Source organism: Callorhinus ursinus, unplaced genomic scaffold (genome assembly GCF_003265705.2).
Source record: "Callorhinus ursinus isolate GAN/ISIS: 27379988/994484 unplaced genomic scaffold, GSC_fseal_2.0 scaffold3, whole genome shotgun sequence".
In the NCBI taxonomy this organism is placed as follows: domain Eukaryota; kingdom Metazoa; phylum Chordata; class Mammalia; order Carnivora; family Otariidae; genus Callorhinus; species Callorhinus ursinus.
In genome coordinates this window covers 8,180,140-8,194,594 of record NW_027397065.1, presented here as the reverse complement: position 1 = coordinate 8,194,594, position 14,455 = coordinate 8,180,140, and the positions used below count along the sequence as shown (strand labels likewise).

The 14,455-nt window shown below is 34.1% G+C and overlaps 1 protein-coding gene across 2 annotated transcripts in view; it reads right to left on the bottom strand.

Moving 5' to 3' along the window:
• Nucleotides 1-14,455, bottom strand: part of ADGRV1 (adhesion G protein-coupled receptor V1) — a 524,455-nt gene that overhangs the window by 454,892 nt on the left and 55,108 nt on the right. The window contains exons 11-17 of one of the 2 annotated variants that reach the window (XM_073887989.1): nt 12,465-12,688; nt 8,021-8,147; nt 7,736-7,921; nt 6,793-6,973; nt 5,915-6,078; nt 4,726-4,849; nt 2,822-3,088 (exon numbers count right to left, since the gene is read on the bottom strand). In XM_073887989.1, coding sequence (XP_073744090.1) covers nt 2,822-3,088; nt 4,726-4,849; nt 5,915-6,078; nt 6,793-6,973; nt 7,736-7,921; nt 8,021-8,147; nt 12,465-12,688 — 1,273 coding nt within the window. Of the gene's footprint in view, nt 1-2,821; nt 3,089-4,725; nt 4,850-5,914; nt 6,079-6,792; nt 6,974-7,735; nt 7,922-8,020; nt 8,148-9,392; nt 9,544-12,464; nt 12,689-14,455 lie in introns of those variants that run through there. The other variant, XM_073887998.1, reaches the window with a different exon arrangement.

The following is a 14,455-nucleotide window of genomic DNA, read 5'->3' as shown; positions in this document are numbered from 1 at the left end:
CTCAGATGTCACATCTGGAAAAATACTGAAGACAAATGCAGTGGCAGTATACCTCAGGCCAGCCATCCAGTGACACCTCTCTCTCCATCCCTCTCTCTTCCAATATCAAATATAAATTCCCCAATGATGCATTTTACACAATAAATGCCAACCTTCTCCTTGCACTGTGATTTTCCATTCTCTTTATAAGAGATTTGGATGTTCCGATCCACTATTTTAATCATAGTGACATTTTGTTCCTGATACAAGTTAAGCCCAGTGACATTTTGACCTCATAGATGTTTGGGACACAATAATTATCCCCAGAATGACATCAAAGTAATAAATGGAATCAAGAACTTATTCCTACAGTAAATTGTATTAAGACAATGGCATTTCTTCATCCACTTTCTATACATGACAGAAAAACTTTTTGTTTTTCACTTTTACATCACCAAAACTATTTTTACCTGTAGCAATTTCTTTCATTTAAATTTTAGGACAATGACTAAATTCATCAAAATGTTTTTCATCTAAGTAAGGCCTGACAAAGTTAAATTTACTTTATTATACAAAGTTAAATTTTTCCTCATAAGATAATAGTTTTCAGTTTTTACTTTTTTAATTTTCTTACTAAGTCTTGTGAGAAAGGAGAAAGAAAAGAAGGAAATAGGAAAAGAGAGACAACTGAAGAGAGATAAAGATAGGGAAAATGGTGGAGAAACACAGCACAAACAAAAATTAAGTGATCTCTTACTTTTCCTCTTCCTCTTTCTGAATATTTCAGTCCACAAGGTACAAGGTAAAGTACAAGGCAGGCATTCATAGTGAGGGTGGACTGCTGTGGCACGACAGTGACCCAGCACAAGGTGGGGTAAGGAGGGCATCTCCACAAGAGAAAACCTTAGCGTAGGAAGTTGGAGTCCAAGTGGAATGGGAAGGCATCCACATGGAGGTGGGGAGATCCTAAAGCAGGAAGCCAGAACCCTAGTGGGGTAAGAAAGGCAACTTCATTGTGGAAGGAGGGTAAAAGATACAATGGGAAAATGGGTCCAGCGGGAATCAATCAAAGAAGTAAATATATTAAAATAAGAGGGGCTGAATTTCACACACTTCGAGAACAGAGGGACAAACATGGAAAAAAAGAAAACTAGAACAAACCCTGTAATAACAGGCAGAAATGGAAATACTGTTGTGAACTAAGGGTTTTCAATATATATATAGTTGGAGACAGAACTGCAGATGTAAAAGTGTACATGTATGTATATGGAAATACATACCTGCATAAAAATATTCCCAATATCTGTATATTAAAAAGGCCTAGAAGGAGCATAAACTCAGAAACAATAAGCCCACCTAGTGCCCAGATTCTGGTTTCTAAATAACATTCTTCACTAAAAGGAACCAGGGCTTCTTGGGAAAATGACTACTTTCAGGGTTGTGACAGGAGAAGTATGAGTTTGGAACAGTTTGCTGTGCCAGAAGAAAGAAAATGCTCACAGAATAATAGGGACATGTCAAAAAGATAGAAAATCATCTCAAAAAGGCTACCACTAGCCAAATCTGGGAAAATTTGACTACCAAAACCAATGATGATAGTGAAATACAACCCCCTGCATTAAATAGAAACCACGAGTCCATACTGATAAAGGGTGAAAGTTTGATGAGTTACAGGATATTTACATAATGCATCTCCCCCACAAAATATTTATTCATTTCAAAGAAAAAAAGTATAGTGGAAAAGGCTGGCAATCACCACCTAAATTGTGGTCAAAGTAAACATTGCTGTAAAGGGACAAAACAAAATCACGTGTCAACTGAAGAGATGGTAAGAACAGAAAATCGCTTTTATGAAATTCCCGTCAACAATGCAAAACCTGAAACTAATAATAACAGGGAAATATCAAAGAGACCCAAAATGGGGGATGTTCTACAAAATAACTAGCCTGTGATTTCTGTATTGTTATAAAGGTCATAAGGAAAGACTGGGGAACTACTCCAAACTGAAGAGATTAAAGAGACAACTAAATCCAAGCATGATTTTGCTAGAAAAGACATTATTGGCACAACAAGAGCAATCTGAAGGGGGGTCTCAAGCAGTGACTATATTAATGTTAACTCCCTGATATTAACAATTATACTGTGGTTATGTAAGAGAATGTCTCTGTAGGGAAAAGGCACTAACGTATTCAGAAGTGATGGGGTATTCTGTCTTCAACTTATTCTCAAAAGGTTCAGAAAAAAATAGCTCCTTGTACACTTAAGAGAATAAATATAAAAACAAGTTAAGCCCCCCCAATTTGCTAAAAGTTGGGTCAAAATAGTCTCAGAACCCAAATACTGGGATCCAAACATCCTGCTTCATTTATAGTACAGAGAAGAAGGAAGAGCCTATTTTTCCTCCTTGCAAATTATCATGCATCATGGCTACGGCTCCGGAGAATTATCAAACAGCCGGCTGTGTTCAGCCATTTCCAGAATGCAGCTTCCCAGCCAGTATGCCCAGTACCACGCTAGAAGAGTAAGGGCTTACAAAATACTGATACCCTAAGCTCTTGAATTACTAAACAAGGCTCAGGGTAGCTTTAGCTATAAGATTTCTATTCCTTATATAATATCATACTTTTCTCCATGTGCTACATTGTGAAAAAAAGATTAAAAATAATGCCAGATTATACCAGGTACATGAAGATTCAACATACATATTCTTCACTCTTTCCCTCAAGAAAGCAATAAAATAAGCAATTCTGCTCTTGAACAGTCATCGATGACAGTTAAACACTTAAGGTCATCTTGATAAAAGCACTGAAACAAGTCTGCCATAAAAATATAATTTATTTACCTGTTGAATTAAAGAGGATTATATAAAAAGGCTCATCTGCTTCTGGGATATCATCTTCATTAATGAATACAGATATCCTCTGCTTTCGACTTCCAACTGCAAAAACTAGTGCTTCTCCTTTTTCAATGGGAACAAAGTCTCCATCTCTTGCGGTAGCCTTCCCGTCCATGGTAGCATATTGGACGGTGCAGGCAACATCAACAGATCCATTTCTGAGAACTGTGAAGTTAGCAGTCTCACCTTCCTGAACTCTCACCACATGAGGTTCTGAAATATTGATGAAGAAAAGAAGGAACATGTGAGCTTTTCTGATTCCATCTACATATTTTCACACCACTTTATGTTTCTCCCTGCCCACACAAGAAATACCCTCCATTGTGTCTTTGTTTAAAGATTCAGCTCTGCTGCCAACTCCTACATGAAGACTCCTCTGATGATTTCTAGTCAATAACCTTCCCCTTGTCTTAATTCCTACAGAATCCATTGTCTTCAACTCCTAATATGTCAGTAAATTAGATGCTATCTGAAATCCTTGGTCTACTGTTTCACAGACCTCATTTCCAAATTTAGATTGTAACTTCCTTGAGAATAAGCCCAGATACCTTATATTTTATTTTTGCCACAGCAGTTAGAAGGCTAAACACAGGACTAATTCATTACATATATGTTAACTGAAGGTTGAGACTATGAATCTGTAAAATTCAAGAGCTTTAAAAGATCCTTGCAATTGTAAATTGAACAGCTTGTAAAAGGGCTTAAGAAAGAATTAGACACTGGGGCACCTGGGTGGCTCAGTCAGTTAAACATCTGCCCTCAGCTCAAGTCATGATCCCAGGGTCCTGGGATCAAGCCGCTCATTGGGCTTCCTGCTCCCCCCTGCTTGTGTTCACTCTCTCTCACTCTCTGTCAAATAAAAAAGTAAATAAAATCTTAAAAAAAAAAGAAAGAATTAGATACCAATTAAGCTCACAAAAAATGTCACCTAGAGAGAACAAACATGGTAGCAGAGGGGAAGTGAGGGAAGGGGGATGGGTGAAATAGGTAAGGGTATTAAGGAGTGTACCGGGTGATATATGGAAGTGTTGAATCATTAAATGGTACACCAGAAACTAATATAACACTATAGTGGAATTAAAAAGAAGTAAATGCTAACTATAGTGGAATTAAAAAGAAGTATATGCTAACTATAGTGGAATTAAAAAGAAGTAAAAACTAAGAAATGTCTCAGGTCGCAAAAGGGAGTTCTAAAAAAAGAATTAAAATGCAGAAATGGGGAAGCCTTAATTTACATGTTCAATAAAGATGAGTTATTAAGTTAATGAGCATCCATTAGGTATGATACCCAGACTGAACTGGCTACATCGTGTACTGGAAGAAATTTTGTGGAAGCGTATCCATTCTTGCACAAACACAAAAGAAATACCTTGGAATTTGAAGGCAGAGGGAGAACAAAGCTAGCAAAACAGTACTTGTTTTATTTTCTTTTTCCTTCAGAAGACCTTTGGAAACTTTTTTTTCTTTTTTCTTTTTTAAAGATTTTATTCATTCATTTGACAGACAGAGACAAAGCGAGAGAGGGAACACAAGCAGGGGGAGTGGGAGAGGGAGAAGCAGGCCCCCCGCAGAGCAGGGAGCCTGATGCGGGGCTCAATCCCAGGACCCTGGGATCATGACCTGAGCCGAAGGCAGACGCCCAACGACTGAGCCACCCAGGCGCTCCCTTTGGAAACATTTCTTAAAACATCAAACAGATTGAATAATGATTGTCCAAACAAATCATGAAATCATATTTAAACAAGCTTCAATTGTGCTTTATTGAAAATGTTGTTATAAAAGTTATTGAAAACATACCTATCTACTGTTTAAAAAGATGTAAACTCACTCAAAAAAGATAGGAATACCACCTGCAAAATAAATGGGGTCATCATTTCTTCTAATTCTCAGAGTTGCAGTAGTTTTATTTCCTAGTTTAACTCCTCCAGTGGCATTAAGCAGAGTAATGGTAAATTCCTCCATTTCCTCTGGAATCTTTTGGAAAATGTGACACATGTTTTATGTTAGGTGATTTGTACAAATAATTCCATTAGATATACCCAAATTATTTTTTATCTTTTTAAAAAGTAGCTCTATTAATGACAGGACTAATGTTCATCACCATTTCTGATTCAAGTAGGACTCAGACCCCAAAAAACATTATAATGTGCATGTCATCCAAAAAGCCACTTCATTCTGACTCATAAAATTTAATGAAAATAGAGATATTTTGCCTTATATAAGCTAAAAATATAAATACTACATAGGTCACATTATTTTTGTAAGAAGATGGGCTATATGTTGTTTACAAGAAAAAAAAACAGAAAAATAACTTTTCGATCCATTTAGACCAGAGGTCATAATAGTAACAAAAACTCAGCTAGCTCTCAAAGGCCTCTTACAACCCTTACCAAAGGTTTCACCCATAAAGACCTCAATCCCATGTCCTACCAAAATGAGATTCCCCACCATCTCTGAGCCTCTATAAATCTCTAGGTGGACATTGTTTCTCTTTCATTCCATCCATGTAAGCTGGTATTCTCCATATCCTAAAATGGAAAAGTGTTGGAATTTTGTGTCTCAAGGAACAAGCCCAAGGGAAAGGAGACAGGCTTCCGGGACCATTTAAACACAGCTCCTCTCAAAAAGGTCCACTCCCATTGTTCCTAGTTCTTTCTCTTCATCACCAATAAGATGAGCACCACCCTTGATCCATGATCTATCTGGTGATTGTCCTAATTCTGAGAATGCACTAATAGCATACTTGGTAGATGGTACCATTGGCTTCAAAGGGCCAAATTTCTAGCTGAGGACTTAACCTCAACTTGAATCCCTGATACTTAACACCTACGCAGTGTCACTGGCAACTGTGAGTTCTAAGAGTTGGAAATGGCTCCAGGGAAACCAAAAATATTTCTCTTGGCTTATATTCAAACATTATCATACCTGCATTCTTTATCACATATTTTCATGACAAAATATACTGCCAGATGTTTAATTATTAAATAAAAAAAGTTATTAAGCAATAACAACAAATAGAGTTATATATGCAACATTTACCTCATCTGGAAGGGAGTAAATGGTGATATTTTTTGAAAATTCCTGATCTCCAAAGAAAATAGTCCCTTGGACAGGAAATACATCTTGTGTAAAGTCTGGACTAACCACCCATGATACACTAACATCACCAAAGGTGCCTCGATTTCTTATTACATCATAAATAGCTGTGAAATACAAATGTGTATAATATGTATGAATATACATTTAACAATTTTAAAACGATGAGTAAAGAAACTGCTCAAAAAACGAAAGTAAAAATAAGACCTCTTTTTAATAAAAGTCAATCATTTGCTTAGATGGCCTCAAGGTACATATCTAAATGTAATCTAGTGTTCTTTCTGTAGGTATAAAATTTATAAAATAAATGGACCTGATCTTTTCTATCAGTTTGGGGTTTTAAAAATCATTCCGCAGAGGGAACAGAATGGTGATTAATTAGACACACTTATGACAAAGTTCTACAAGGATATTTGCAGCTAGAGGAAGTTGTACACTCAAAAGTAATTTTCTTACCTAGACAGACACTGTGCTAAAAATAAGCTCCTTCTCATTTCAGGCCACTGCAATAGCTCCCTAGCAGTAATTCTCATTTTTTAGGTCTTTCCTATTTGACTCACCTCATTCTTCAGTGTTTGAATTCTACCACATATGGTTAATTGAAATCAAAATATAACTGAAATTATCAGTTATCATCACAATGCTGATGTAAGAAAAATAGCAATCAAATATGATTTTTTAAATACTAGTATCTGTACTATATGTAATTTTTAAGGCAGATGGACAACTAAAAATAACAATTTGCTAAAGAAATAAACTAAAAAATGATTAATTTCCTCTTCAGTAAACAGTACTAGAATATAAGAAGCAGAATAAATTACCACTATAGGTATCGTCTCCTTTACTTTCATTTATCATAACAATTAGATCATCAGAGACAAATTCTATAATCCCATGAGGATCATCATTTTTTAGAATCGTTATGTTGACAACCGTAGCACTTCCCAACTTGCTTTCCCGTTCACCATGGCTGCTGAGGACCACCCAATAGTGTTCATCCAACTAAAATGAACATGTCAAATTAGGAAAAATATAAAGTTGAAATTTCAAAGCAAATAAAAATATACCTATTGAAGAATATTAATACTATTTTTCAGAAATATCCCACTCACTGAAAAAAACAAAAGAGCTGATTTTATTCCTAAAAAAAGGTTGTTTAACACTCTCCTACCAATTAAGGGAGACATCATATATGAAAGTATACATTATCCAAAAAAGGAAAAGATAAATCATGATACTATACTAACAGAGCAAGAAGACTGGACTTTATCACTGATGATCTAGCCATTTAAACTAATAAGAGTAAATAAAATAAAATTAATTGAAAAGCTACCTATGTATTGGTGTGCAAACACAATGGAAAATATGTGGTTCCACTAATACAAAACTTTATTTTTTTTAAAAAGTGATTTTACAGAAAAACTTCAGTTCAAACCCATATCATTAAATGTTCAAACAGGTGACATAAAATAAAGTTAAACATAAACAAAGCTTAAAGAAGGTAAAAACTGATCACACACATTTCAGATAGTTTGGCATTTCTTTCTGTGGGACAAACATACGTAATTCAAAGTTGAATGAATCTTACTTTGTTTTTTAAGCTTGTGTTTTTTTTTCTTTTGCAAACATAAGTAGCCTCTCAGTCCTTTCTTGCTCACTTCTGCTCCTGTATCTCCTTGTCAATGTTCAAAATATCTGTATTCATAATATACTAGATACTATCAGCTTTCCACAAAAGCACAAGAAAGAAAGAAAATCCCATACCTCTGGTATCCCATCCAATCTTGTTAGCAATGTGATTACAATCTCCCGTTCCCCAGGTTTAAATTCTAGCACCCCTGTGTTTCCGTAGAACTCATTGCTATCTCTCGGCTCTACCCAGTAGTGTAGAAACTGCTTCACCAGAGCGCCCCTGGATCGAGTGATATGGAGCTCTACAGAGTCCCCTTCCTTAAAAAAAAAAAAAAAATCCATGAAAGTTCAAATTCTTCAAGATTGTTCTTCTGAAGTTGTGCGTACAGAATAGATTGAAGTTTCTTTCATACTTACTTTTATAACATAGGGTCCTCTGGATGTAGGAGAAAATTCAAAAATTCCCCCAGGATCATCATTTTCCAAAATAATTAGGTCACGGCTAGTATATCCAGATTTTAGCACTTGATTTTCCACATTGACCCTGGAGAAGTCAGAAAGAAGAAAAGGGACCTGCCACCTATAATCTTAACACTGAATTTTGCAGCCTTATTTACAATATTTACAACACTTCCAGATAGTGAATATGAAGGTTATCAGTTAAAACTTAAACTGAATTTAAGTGTACTAAAATTATTTAAGATCAAAATACTTTTATTCATAATACTTATGGAAGAACTTCTATTTCTGAATTCATTATATCTTTCATATTTGACTGAAATTAAATATTGCCTAAGTACTCCAAAAATACATCAAAAATATTGTCTAAGTACACCATAAAATCTACAGATTTGTTTACAGTTTTAGGAAAATTTAATTTTAACATATAGTTAGAAAATATATTTAAATAAATTTGTTTTACTTTTATGTGCACTTGAATTTAAAAAAATCATGACATAAGATTATACTAACTAAATAAAAGTTGGATAACTACATGGACTAAAACAAGCCACAGTGATCAAAAATAAATGAAATTATGATTAGATTTTAGAAATATTTTGTGACCTTCATATGATTCTATTCACCTCAGTTTTAATTTATTTTTTTATGTTAAAAGAAAATATAGAACATACACAAAAAATCATGGAACAGAATGGATCTGAGACCCATGACTTGTTAAGCGATTTCTATACATCTCTCAAAAGAACATATTTAAAACAAGATTTTTTTTATATTTCTGGTTTTTATGCTCAGTGTATAATTAGAATGATCAAAGGGCCTGGGACACAGGGCTCTGGGAGTTTAAAAGCCAGCATTCTCTTTGAGAATTCTCAATCCTGCAATCTGCTCTAAGCCTTCCCAAATGCGACTTTCTGTTGAACCAAACAGTATTCATGATCAGACCTCAAAATTACAATGAAGCCACAATTAATATGTAGAAAAGACAGCTCATTTCCTATATAATAGAAAATCAGAATTATCATCCTTCTCTAGCTTTTGGAAATCTGACAACCAAAATCTAGCATTCTTGTGTCTGCAGAAGAGACAACCCAAATAATAGGACAGTTATTTGTGATACTGTTAATGCAGTCATGTGATTTTCATAGTAAATATATCCATATTTCATACACGCCTCCCTTACCATTAGAAAATGAAACTACACACAAAGCATGCACAGCTATCAAGCAAAATTTCTCAAGACCTGTGGTCATGCAGCCCTGTCCAAAACAACAGCTTGGAAAGCAAAGGGTTGAACAACCAAAAACAAGGCATTATTTTGTACACTTACCCAAAATACACGACAAACCTTTTGGTTTCTACCCTGTCAACACAGAAAGAAGTGTGGGAGGGGGGAAAAGGAGACAGAGACACCATTTGCCAAAATCTCACTCATGCTGCTAGAAATTTGAACGACAGAGTAAAAATAAAGCTAAGGAAAGCTTTTCGTTCCCCCACCCCCACCAACTAGTAATGTTCACTTCTGCACTGGATTCTCTGCTATTGACGAATGCTAGCAAGAGGTTCAGCAGTTCCCACTTAGGGAAGATGACCCCATGGCCAGCCAGCATGTCAACACCCATTGAAGACATTCCTTTCCAGGCCTGCTCCAAGGAGCCGGGGCTTGCCAAGCACTGTGCAGGCTCACAGGCCACAGCAGCTGAGCAAATCTCAGGCAGCTTGAGTTTTAATTACTTAGTAGCTTTAATGAGGTTTTTAATAAAACAAAAATCTTCATCCTCAGATCTAATGCCAGTTATTCTTTGAAAAAATAAAAAACTTTAGAAGCAAAGAAATACATACCTTTCATCATTTGCATAGAAATATAATCAAGAAGCCATAAGATAGCATTTTATCTTTTAACTTTGACAAATATTACTTACATAGAACTTCATAACAGGAAATCTAAATACTTTTCCAAATCCCCAATGTAATGTATTTTCAAACAGTCTTGAAAAACACATGTCAACATGCACGACCCTAGGGCTTCATTTTTTTTTTCATTTTATTATGTCATGTTAATCACCATACATTACATCATTAGTTTTTGATGTAGTGTTCCATGATTCATTGTTTGCGTATAACACCCAGTGCTCCATGCAGAACGTGCCCTCTTTAATACCCATCACCGGGCTAACCCATCCCCCCACCTCCCTCCCCTCTAGAACCCTCAGTTTGTTTCCCAGAGTCCATAGTCTCTCATGGTTCGTCTCCCCCTCCGATTTCCCCCCCTTCATTTTTCCCTTCCTACTATCTTCTTCTTTTTTTAACATACGAGGTATGATTTGTTTCAGAGGTACGGGTCTGTGATTCAACAGTCTTACACAATTCACAGCGCTCACCATAAGGCTTCATTTTTAAGGTCAAATGACACTATAAATATGGGGTTATATACCACATATATGAATTTTTCTGAAATAAACTGGCATAGTGAATTTTTTCTGATTTGGGGAAAACTAAACAGTAAAATATTTTTAACTGATATGATACTGAAAGCATCATAAACTGTTTAACTGTAGAGCAACTCTTATCTGTACTAAATATAGAGAATTTCAGTTTGAATTTGACTTTAGAGAAACTATAATCTACCACAATAAGGTGTTAATTATTTTTGTTGCATTATAACATTGTAATAACACTTATTACCATTCATTCTTTCATTTTAGTTTTGTTAAAAATTTGCAAAATCGAGAGGTTTAGATAAAATATGTAATTTTAAATTGTAGATGTTATTCTCATATTTATTTAATTAAATATGTCTTAGAACACTCAAATGTTATTTGCTCATTCTTACTCATGCACAATTGAGATAATATAAGTAAACACTATTACTAATTGAATTAGATATAAATATAACATAAATATAAAATTGAATGAATTTCCTGTATTTGAAAAGAGTAACCAATAATTTTTGAAATACTCTAGCCCATGATTTGTACTTCCTTGTGTACTGTTTTTGCCCATAGGAGAGAGAAATAAATACTTAAAAATTATATTTAATTAATTTAAAAGTTTATATGATCAAGTTAAAAAATGACTGTTCTGAAAGAATATAAAAAATATTTGTTGTAAACTTTCAAAGGTGAAATTTAAGCCACTCTTTAAACACTTAGCCAAAGAAGAAACTCAGCTAAGAGTTTCTATGAATTGCTTTATCTTTGGTTTATAAATGTTGTTCATTTTCTTTTCTTCTTTCTTTTTTTTTTTTGAAGACTGCCCATTGATTTAATAAGTACTCAAACCTAACTAAAAGAAAAAAGGACATAAGTGAAAAAATGATAATTTTCAATTTTCATTTACATTACATTTCACTGATTTTTTAAAATAATTTGAAATACCTTTCCTTAAGATTTAATGTGAAATACATATTAAAAGCATAAGTCCTTTTTTCCCTACATTCTGTATTTTTCTTTGACATAAAAATAAAGAACAGCTACTCATCAGGTTTACAGAAGGTGTTTATACAAAATACCTACAAAGAAAAACCTAATGGTAAAATATAGAGAGGATAAGGGGTTCCATAAAATAATTATTACTATTTCAGTCCTGATTAATATGGTATAATATAATGCCAATTGAATTGATCTATGATTTTTATTGTTTATAAAATATGAATTTTGCAAAGCCCCACAGTCACACTAACCTTCTCTAATATGTATCAATTTTAATATGGAAAATTGTAGCAGATAAGCTTGGTTTTGATTTTTTTTTTTAATTAACTGATATCAGTTAAACAAAGAACTTTTTTTCACTTTTGGTGATTTTCTGAATTACTGAAAAAATATCTGAGAGACTGTAATATTTTCCTAGTATAAATTATCCACTGAGAAACGTTAAATAAATCCTTATTATTACTGAAAAAGACCTCTTAGTGTTTTTGATTCTCTGAAAAATATGTATTATTTAGTGTTCAAATTCTATGTTAAAAAGAGAATTCATTATATGAAGATTAATGCTTTTTTTTACTCACTCAAAAAAAGCTCTAATCCTCTCCCCTGTTGAAAATGAAGCAGGCAGAGTTGTTTGCTTAACCTAACATTTTAGATTTGTTGCTGCCTACTTTTTTAATATAGCAATTTATTAGCTATGCTTAATGTTATATCTGATACCTTCCAATAATTCTCTGTGTAATGTTTCCTCATAAAGAATAGCAGGGTAAAATTTCACTATGTCACAATATTCAGTCTAACCAGAGCTATCAACAAAAAACAGAAAAGTCAGAAGCCCAGCAAAATGTTATCTATTTAGTTTTTTCTCTTTACTTTATATGGAGGAAAGAATTAAAACAAAAAACAAAATTATTTCAGAGAACTCGAACATATATAAATGCTACTAAATAAACATAACCTAAACAGGTTATTACCTGTCTAGAGAAAGTGTTACTGTCTCATTCATTTCCGGTGTGTCATCAGCTTTGACTGTAATGTTGATTGTTGTGTCACTTTGCCCAGATAAAAACACAACAGAGCCATTAAAGGGACCTATATCGTCCAGGGTCACTGATTTCGAATTAAAGCCAGAGGGCTTCAAACTCCAATAGACAGTAGCCTGGCCATCGGTTCCATCCCGATGCAAGGGAATGTATACCTTATAAAAAAAAAAAACAACAAAACAATTTCTCCTGAAATATATGCTAACAAATTATGTAAGCTTTTCAGTTAGTGGATTCACATGTTATTATATGAATATATATATTCTGCATAGAGAAGCCAACTATTAAATGACATTAAAACAGAAGACTGAACATGTCTTCCCATTAAGCATAAAAATAATTTTAGATATAACTTTTTTATTAGTTTTTGCTAATCAAATTTATCTGCAAAACTGTTCCCACTCCAAAATATCCCTAACCTATGATTTGTCTTAATAAAAGGATATTTTAAAAGCCAAAGAATAGTGAAAAACATAGAACGTGTTGGCTAAATACTAAATTTCCATCAGAGTTTCTCCAAAAAAAAGAATTAATGAAATATCACAATATAAACTGAAAGATAAACTTTTATAATTAAAACTAGAAAATTACAAAAAATTCATCCTAAAGTGATGGAGGCAAAAATAAGAAAATAATAATATAAATAAGAACAAGAAATGTTTCTAACCAATACGATATATGCAGTAGAAATAAAATGAGATACTCAAATCATAGTTCTGGGTGACCTTGGGCAAGTTACTTAACCTCTCTGACCTCAATTTCCTCAAGTGAAATGAAGCTAGGGCTTCCATATTTTGCAAGTTTATGGAGAGGATTAGTGTCTCTCCATTGTATGAGCTAAATAAATGGCTGCTATTATAATAATCCTGAAACAAATTATATTTGGTAGTTTTATTTAAGTGCAGTACATTTCAAATATAGAAAATAAAAGGATCATTATAGATAATGATAAAGTTTTTTTCAAATAAAGAATATAAATGAATACTTAATGGTAGATATGCTGTTTTTTTTAAGCCCCTAAAAAGGTATTTTCTTTGTTCTTTGCTTTTTAACAAAACCCATCTTGAAAAATGGAAGATATTTTCCTCACTAACCATTCTGCTAATTTGACTAGCACTGGTCAGGGTTGAAAACTAGTGAGCAAAATAGGACACTTAAGGAAGACAAAAAAATTAAGAGTCACCCTGAGGGAGTGGGTGTAGTCTGGGCTATGGATGGGACAAAGAGAAAGAGAGCTGAGGGAAATTTCCACCCTTTCTGTTTCCCAGAGGGGAAGAATGCAAGTTCAGAGCCCAAAACTTTCCCTCAAAACTAATTTCCCTCAAGGGAAAAATATGAAATGGTAAATTGACAGCAGATAATGAATAAAAGCAATCCACTCTCTAAATGTTTTTAGTTTTTCAGTTTTTAGAAGGAAACAGTGTACTAATAAAAAATACAAAAAATCAGAACCATCTTGAAAAATGAGCTGCTCTGCCAATTTATAGAATCAAATATACAAACAAAAGAAGTTGCGAATACCATATTTTGACATGAGACTTCGATAACAAAAACAATTCTCCACTTTTCTGATCTGAACCCCAACCCACTTTAAATCAAATCTAAGTTATGAGAGTCTTGGAGAAGGTTTCAGGGATAGACCAGAACCCAGGTAATGGTAAAGCTGAAAGTCAGAGCCATCCCTAGATAGATGGTAGGAAAATTCAATCAGGGTAGGGGTCAGGTAGGGGTGCAATACATGTGAGTGTGCTTGTGTGTGTGTGTGTGTGTGTGTGTGTGTCCACAAAAATGTACCCATATATATAACATAAAATTCCTCAAATTTGGCATTCCACAACTTTACCACCACCAACTGGAATGGTGATCCAAGTGGATCACTTCCACCGCCAAGCACAGAACCCAAGGCAGCCACCCTACTCCTT